Source organism: Artemia sp. Qi Xiang Cuo, chromosome 19 (genome assembly GCF_049724085.1).
Source record: "Artemia sp. Qi Xiang Cuo chromosome 19, ASM4972408v1, whole genome shotgun sequence".
In the NCBI taxonomy this organism is placed as follows: domain Eukaryota; kingdom Metazoa; phylum Arthropoda; class Branchiopoda; order Anostraca; family Artemiidae; genus Artemia; species Artemia sp. Qi Xiang Cuo.
In genome coordinates, this window is record NC_142812.1 from 19,322,856 (window position 1) to 19,331,090 (window position 8,235).

General features: G+C 36.1%; 1 protein-coding gene across 1 annotated transcript in view; it reads left to right on the forward strand.

The window, feature by feature from the left end:
• The window catches only part of CCT1 (chaperonin containing TCP1 subunit 1), a 56,422-nt gene extending 48,426 nt beyond the window's left edge, over positions 1 to 7,996 (forward strand). Inside the window, exons 9-11 of the mRNA XM_089105633.1 lie at positions 533 to 725; positions 5,885 to 6,048; positions 7,723 to 7,996. Of these exons, the coding sequence (XP_088961759.1) occupies positions 533 to 725; positions 5,885 to 6,048; positions 7,723 to 7,909 (544 nt within the window). The 3' untranslated portion in view covers positions 7,910 to 7,996. The remainder of the gene's footprint in view (positions 1 to 532; positions 726 to 5,884; positions 6,049 to 7,722) is intronic.
• Positions 7,997 to 8,235: the final 239 nt, after the last annotated feature.

Genomic DNA, 8,235 nt, shown 5'->3' on the forward strand with positions numbered 1-8,235 from the left:
TCGTTACTTTAGAAATAAATTTGCGCTATAGATTTCCACATTAGTGGGGGGAGGGGCGGGTAAGCATAACGGGTCTGTATGCAAAATGTGTTTGGCACAATTATTCTGCATATTAGATAGATAGACAAATAAGTGTATTTTAAAGTCAAATATACGGCCATGAACACAGTAATATAAAATAAATGAATATAGTGAATGGGGGAGGGGGGGTGTTTAACCCCTGAACAATGCCCTCCCCCATGAGTTATTTTATAGTTTTGTTGAAAAGTGCTAAGGAAAGGGATTTACACACCAGAAGTGTCTTAAAAACTTAGAAAAAAAAAACACAAACCGATTTGTGTTGAAAAAGCGTCCTTATGATTTTCTGCAATTTTTGGCTGTAGCGGGTGCCAAATTAAAAACAAAATGAAGAAGAAAACAATTTAATTGTTGAACTTCTGGGTGGATTTTCTCTATATAGAGCCAATCATTTGGATAATTGAATCTCGCTATAATTTAATTGCATTAACAATTGCCTACCCTTATATTTTAGACCAAAAGCCAGAACCGCCAGCTCAATTATCCTCCGTGGCCCCAATGATGCATATTGTGATGAGATGGAGCGTTCAATCCATGACGCCTTGTGCGCTCTGAAGAGGGTACTTGAGTCCAAGGCCGTTGTTGTTGGGGGTGGAGCAGTAGAAGCTGCACTTAGCATTCATCTTGAAAATTTTGCCACATCTCTGGTAAGATCTAGTCGAGACTGATAAAAAAAAACAAAAAACTAAGGAGCAACATGTTGCTCCTTACAAAAGTAAGGAGCGACGTTAAAACTTAAAACGAACAGAAATTATTCCGTATATGAAAGGGGCTGCCCCCTCCTCAACGCCTCGCTTTTTACGCTAAAGTTTTTCATTGTTTTAAAAAATAAAGTTGTGAGACATAGTCAAACTTTAGCGTAAAGAGCGAGGCATTGAGGAGGGGACAGCCCCTTTCATATAGGGAATAATTTCTGTTCGTTTTAAGTTTTAATGTCGCTCCTTACTTTCAGTTAATAAAAACTTCTTTTTTTTATTTATTTAATCCAATTATAGAACTAACTAATGTAATAAAACTAACAAATTATATAGATATAGCATGTAGCAAATATAAATGTAAATAACACATGGAGTTTTAATTTGCCTTTACCAGGATTTTATAGGTGGAATAAGAACAGAATATGTGTATTTGTTGTTAGCCCGTTCCAGTTTTAGGCTATGTTCTTGAGGAAAGTTTTGGGATTCAGCTAGTTTGTTGCAAATTAAAATTCGAAACCTGCATTAGCTATCTATAAGGTAGTAAGAAAAGAAATACTTCTTCATTTGTCAAAATATCAAAATGTCAAGGTAGAACACCAGTATGAATATTACCGTCCTCACCTCTGCAACGAAAAACTAAATACATTTTCTTTTCTCATTTCGTGGTTGTCACATCTTGCCGCTTGTTGGAGAATGTCAACTTTTTTGGAGTTAGAAAAGATTTATCGCAATTTCTCTTGCGGATAGAAATATGATGTCATCGTATTTTGCCATTCAAGTGCATGTCTGTAGTGGCATCATTAAGATAATTTTTTCCCTTTTGTATCCTCTTTCACTGAAAGGAAATTTTTGTCTATAATTGAAAAAAATACCGTTTTTTTATTATATTATTGTGAATAGTTTTTTATTAACTCATTTTCCTTAACTCACTGACTAATATTTTTGTTCCATAAATTTGTTAAATTTATGGAACATTTTTTACCAATTCCGAATGTTTAGTTTTATTGTGAATGGTTTACCTTTAGGCAATCTAAACGAAGTTGCAACATTTTTCCTAAAGCGAGTCAGTAATGGAGATAGTTTAAAATCTATTTTGACTCTTTTTCTTTAATACTAACTCGGGATTATCATGTGGTCACGATCGTATTAGTAACACTAAATAGAAAAGTAGCTAAGAATGTATGTCACCCTCTTTTGCCGTTTGCACATTCATTGTACCTTCAGAAACCCTAACTTTGGGTAATGAATATTTTAGCGAAGTCTCTAGCAAACTTAGTTCCTTTTTTCGTCTTTTTTTGCGTGTCTGTGTTCCAAATTAAATGCTTCCAATTTTTTCAATTTTTTATCCAGTACTCCAAATGTTCCATAAACGGGTGATTGAGCATAACAAAAATATAAAACAGACGCTATTATACTTAAAGGGGTAAGAACCCGTGGCTGTGGTAACTTCGAATCTTAGAAAACACAAATTTTGGTCTTGGAGAAGAGTAAAGACTTGTTATTCTTAGTCTTAGAGAAGACTAAAAAGTCATAAATAATAACTATAGATTTTTTGAAAACTCGCTTTCAAAATGGTTAAGAGTAGAATTTTTTTCTCTCTCGAGATTCTATATAAGCGAAAACGAGAGCACAAAATGGATTGGGTTTGGCAAAACTCGTTTTTCTCAAATTGTATCCTAATAAAATTTTTCCCCAGTATATTCCATTTCTAATTTAGTCCTTTTCGAAAATGGGTTTTATTTTAATTTTTTTTTTTTTCGTTTTTTTTTTTTTTTTTTTTTTTTTAATTATCTCTTGAAAAATATTTTCTAACCATATTAAAGGGGAAATGCTCATGAATATTGCAACATGAATGTTAAAATAGGGAATAAAACAAAACAAACTTGTACAAATTTTCTTAGATTTACAAGAATATGGAATAACCTATTTGTTGTCAGTTAGAGTGAAAATATTTGATGTCTTTTCTGTTGTTCTTTTTTGTCACGGCTAAAGAACCTGTATGCAATATTTATTAATTTTGCTCAGACTGTGATGTAAGATGTATACGCAGTGGGTGAGGTGGGACTATGGCCTTATTAGTTTATATGGTTAGACAAAAACGCTTTCAGATCGATTCAGAGATGATGTGCAAAGCTGTGTTTTTATCCTGGATAGAGAATCTTTTATCCTGGAAACACTCAATCTTCCAGAATTAATATACATCAATATCTCTTGGTTACTAAAGAAACCCTCCTATGAGGGTTTAAGTAAATTTAATACTGTATAAACGATATAAATAACGAACATTCGCCTCTCTTTTATTGTTCTAATAAAAGAGAGGTGAATTTACTATACAGAACGGTATATATAAATAATATACAACAACAAAGGGCTGCCTTTTGAAAGGCATCTCGGACGCGTGAGAGGCCTTTCTCGGCACATGTCCTCTCGGACACGTGCCCACGTTCCGAGAAGAGGGATGGCCTTACTCATGTTGTTATATCAAGCTATTACATACAGCTAGAACATATCAAACGTAATTCTAGTCAAATACACCGGGCATTTATTGGGGTTAGATGGTTATATTCTGAAAGTTGATGTCCTCTTGGGGGGGGGGGGGTAGTTTCCGATTTCAATAATTCCAATAATGCAAGTACTCATCCAAATTCTAATACCCTGCATTTGGGCACCTGCCCTAGATTCAGTGAGCCTTATTCGGAGAGATATAGGCAAAGTTTTGCTTTTCAATTCTGCTTTCAAGGTAAGGATCAATAGGGAAATGTAGATAAGGAGGATCAAAGTGGAATTGAACATGTATTACGGGAGGATACCTTGGAGATCCTACCTTGGAGGATAGCTTAACAACTAGTTTTTGGCAATTATTTCAGAAGTTCGAAAATGTTAGATACGACCTTCAGGCGTAATCAAAGAGTATGGGTAATTTATAAGGGTGGGAACCGGTGCTAGTGTTGACAAAGAAACTATCAACACCATCTTGTGTTTGGCGAAACTTAACATTTTTTCACTGTAACAATAAGAACAATTAATTTAATTAGTGTAATTGGTAAAATTAGGGTAATAATAACGTCTGATCTCAGTTCCTAGCGAGAAAAATTATTACAGAGTTTGAAAAAACGCCAAGCGTCGCCAAATGCTAGATAGCGTTTGTAGTTTTTTTTTAAGACACTACGTCGCCTGAAAGCGGTTTTGCCGAAAATAACCTTTTTTGGCGAAACTGAGTTACAAACTCTATTTTGTGTAAAAAAAAAAAAATATTCTCTCTCGAATGGTCTAATTGACATTGCTGTAAGACGTCTCTAACTGCCTGTATTTTGCAGTTCTCCTTTACCGAATCGCATTTTCTTTAAAGCGGTTTTGCCGAATCGCATACGGGATTATAGCATGGTCCGTTTTGCCGAAAGTTGCTGATTTGCTGAACGCGACCATGGATAAGAAGAAGACGATCTTTCTTATTTTAGTGAACATGATATAATTATCAGGCCTAAGATTCATGTGTGTCTCAAAATCATAATCACAATAATGAGCTACATGATGCAAGACATCCTGATGAAGTATTCTGAGCCTGGTCACTCCACGATTTAGGAGGTTATTTGAAGCACAAGGAAGTCTTTTCGCTACTAGACTTCACAAATAAGCTTTTAATTGTTTGGCCCCGTGGCCCGTTTGTCATTATTCAAATGACCGAGCAGAAGTTTTTTATTACGCTAAAACGTTCAAATACTATAAATATAGATTAGTGCCATTTTCAAAGGCGAAATTATTACAGTTTAGGCAAGGACTGTCCAAATGGGTGTTCTACAAAACTTCGTTTGCAGCTACTACTCGTTCTGTAGCGCTGATTGCACCATAGGCTAGCCCAAGGAAGCCATTGCCCAATGTGTCAGCAGTGAATGTTGTGGAAAGGTTGCTGCCTCCTGTACCTTCAAGTACAGTAGTTGAGTTGCCAACAGAAAAAATAAAAGACGTAGAATCGCTTTACTGTTTCATGCCAACAGTAGAAGTGACATATATGAAAAGTCTTATTAGAAATTGTAACAGAGCTGAGGTACCTAGCACTTCGGCTGAAAACACAAGCGTGTCCCGAAGCAGCCTCTGCCGTTAATGCTCCGAAGGTTTAAACCAGAAATTGTTAATTGTCCAGTTAATTATTAAAATTTGTCTATCAGATGAAATACGTTTTGCCGAAAGTCGCATTTCCAATTCATGTTGAGCCAATTCCCTTTTGCCATATCTTACCTATGTTCCAGAATTTCCGAGCGGTTTTGCCGAAACTGGTATTCATTCCATTTTATCTCAGGAAAGGCTCACCTTAGGCCAATAAAAACAAACACAACAATATAAGTGATTTTTCTTCTTAATTGTGAAAAAAAAATTGACACTCTAGCTGTAGCCGATTCTGAGATTCAAATGTCAAAATTTTCAAACTCGTTTTCCTCCCGCATTTGGAAAAACAGATTCGGCAAAACCGCTTTCAGGTGACGACTAGTGCAAGTTTTCACTCTTATAAGCTACCTTTACTCTTTGGGCGTAATAGCGACAATTTTTAACTACGACAAATTGGATAATTAATATTTGGAGCTTTGGTTCAATAATTTTTGTATTTTTTAATGATATTTTTTTTTTAGTTTACAACGTTGGTTTAATCTATAACGTTGTTGTTATTGGTGGCTTTCGGTCAAGGTGTCTCTTACATTTTTAAAAAGATTTTGTAACGTATCTATATAAAGCTAAGTCTCAATAAAGAAAAAAAAACTGTCATCATTAGAAGGATAGGCGGATTGTAATTGAGCCGAAGCAAGGGTATTCTAAAGTAGAGAGATCCACCTCTGAGACGAAGTTCGAATAGCTTCGAATGCCTCTTCCATTTGTAAGTTTTCTTTTCTTATGGAGGGAGGAGTCAAGCTAAGGGATGAAAAAACAATTCGTTTAATTATTGTCAAGATAAAAAAAAAAAAACAGAAGTCGAACCTGCAAGTCCGGCTTTTTAACAAGTATCTATAGTTCTAGTATACTTGTAGTCAGTACACGTGATATATGTAAATAACAGTGTAGATGAAAATGCAGATGTATATAACGAATATAGAAAACAAAGTGTTATTGTATTTTAGAGTTCTCGTGAGCAGCTTGGTATTGCTGAATTCGCTCGGTCTCTCCTAGTTATTCCGAAAATATTAGCTGTAAATGCTGGTCAAGATGCCACGGATCTGGTGGCGAAACTGAGAGCATTCCACAACTCAGCCCAAACGAAGCCCGAACATGCTGCACTTAAGTGGTAAGTGTGCGATTTTATTCCCTCTACGGTTCTGATAATAATGAATTGCTAATGCAACGGCGAGGAGTATTAGTGCTGAATATTTTGGAGAATCCCTGCGTGCTTAGTATATGTGGTATTCGTGTAATAGAAGCTGTAGATATAAGCTTTTAGTGAAGAACAGTGTTATTGTAGGAAGTGTATTGACCAAGTTTTCATGTTATAAACAAAAAGTGTCATTATTAAGCCATGTAAACCTAACTTTTACAAATATACGAGTAGACATAAAGGCTTCAGTGAAGGTAAGTCGTTATCATAATTAGCATTATGTAAGTGATAAATATTACTTATAAATACTCAGTTAGGTCTTCCCACGCCGGCTGACGAAGAAGGTGACAACAGTGCCTCTCCACGATGGCCGCTTCAATGCTTCAGATTAAAGATCTTCCATTGACTATCTGAACACGGTATCCTCTCTCTACAGACATTGACCTAGCGATGTCTTGTTGTACGCACATTCTGATACCGGGAGGGACACTGTACTAAACATCGTAAGGGAGTCCACCTTCGTCTATTTACACTCTGGGACCCTAGTTGCATGATCAACTACTTGCAAGTTTATTAGTCACAAACGCTTTTTCTTTTTTTTTTTTTTTGATAGTGAAAGTGTTCGTTGTCTTGTCCGTCGTATGCATTCGAAAACTGCGTATAAGACAGTTATTCTCAAAGTGCGTTGTACAGGGTGGCCACACTCCAAACACAAGTACTCCCCTTTTGCACTACTGCTAAAATTGATTCTATACTGGAATTTGTAAATGACGCAACCACATTTTGGACGTTGGCGGAAACGAGTTTCAGACAAAGGATAATGCTTCTGTACCAAATGACGGAAAAGGTTAATTATGGCTTTAGAACATGGGTGATTCGGAAGGTTGAGGTTTTCCTAAGAAATTGTCTTAAGGAAAGCTTCAAGTGCTCCTTTGAATGACAGTATACCAAGCAACAAGCTGATGCCACTTTTTCCTTTATGATGGAAGAAAGACTAAAATGGTTTAGGTCGTATTTTACGGATGAGGGGTAATAGGTTAAAATCATGTCTACTACCAGTCCAGTGGCAGCCAAGTAAAAAAGCAGGGCGTCCTCCAGTAGAGTGAGAAGAGGTCATAAGAAAAAATTTAAAGGCAGCAAGAACTACGTGGTAGAGAATGAAGGTCTAAAAAGAGTGAGCTGGAGGAGGAGCGTGTCCATCTGTGTTGACCTCAATTGCCTTTGTGCTTCGATGAGTTGTCAGAAATAGCAGTAGTATTTGGAAGATTGTAACTTTGAGAAATTAAGATTAAAATGTACCTTAACTGATGTGTGGGATTTTTCTTGCGTTTTAAGGAAACAGATGCAAATTTGCTTGTAGTTTTTTATGTTGCTTTTTCTCTCTTTTACTCTTTTTTTTGTCTTGGGGAAACGCTTAGTGATTTTTTAAACAACCTTTGATGTTAGGTCAGGACCTGAGCATCTCTAGGAAGGCTAAGTTGAAGATTTGGTTTATTCAAGTTACAGTAGTTTCTCTCTCTCTCTCTCTCTCTCTCTCTCTCTCTCTCTCTCTCTCTCTCTCTCTCTCTCTCTCTCTCTCTCTCTCTCTCTCTCTCTCTCTCTCTCTAATGTTGTTCCTTTTATTTCGTCTTTTTTTCTCTATTTCAGGTATGGTCTTGATCTTGTAAATGGTGTGATTCGAGATAATAAAAAAGCTGGAGTTCTTGAGCCGGCAGTTTCTAAGATTAAATCTCTCAAATTTGCCACTGAAGCTGCTAACACTATACTTCGTGTTGATGACTTGATTAAATTAGAACCAGAACCTGAAGGACAGCGTCAAGATATGTGCGGTTAAATTTTTACATTTCTTACCTTTTTCCATGTAATTAATGCTTAATTACATCTGCTTAATTAATGAAAATTAAATGCTCCTTTTCATCTGTTTTCCTCTTTTATATCTTGTTTTCTATAAATCGATAGATCAGTAAATACATAGACAAATGCTAATTTAGGGGGGGGGGGGGGAGAAGCTAAACAGCAATTTATACATAGTTCCCTACACACCAAATTAAATTATTTATTGTAAGCAAGGCACGCACTCATGGGTACAGCCCAAATATGGTACAGTCAGGTCTCAGGTCATAAATATGGTCCATCCGATGGTTATTAAATGACTATAAC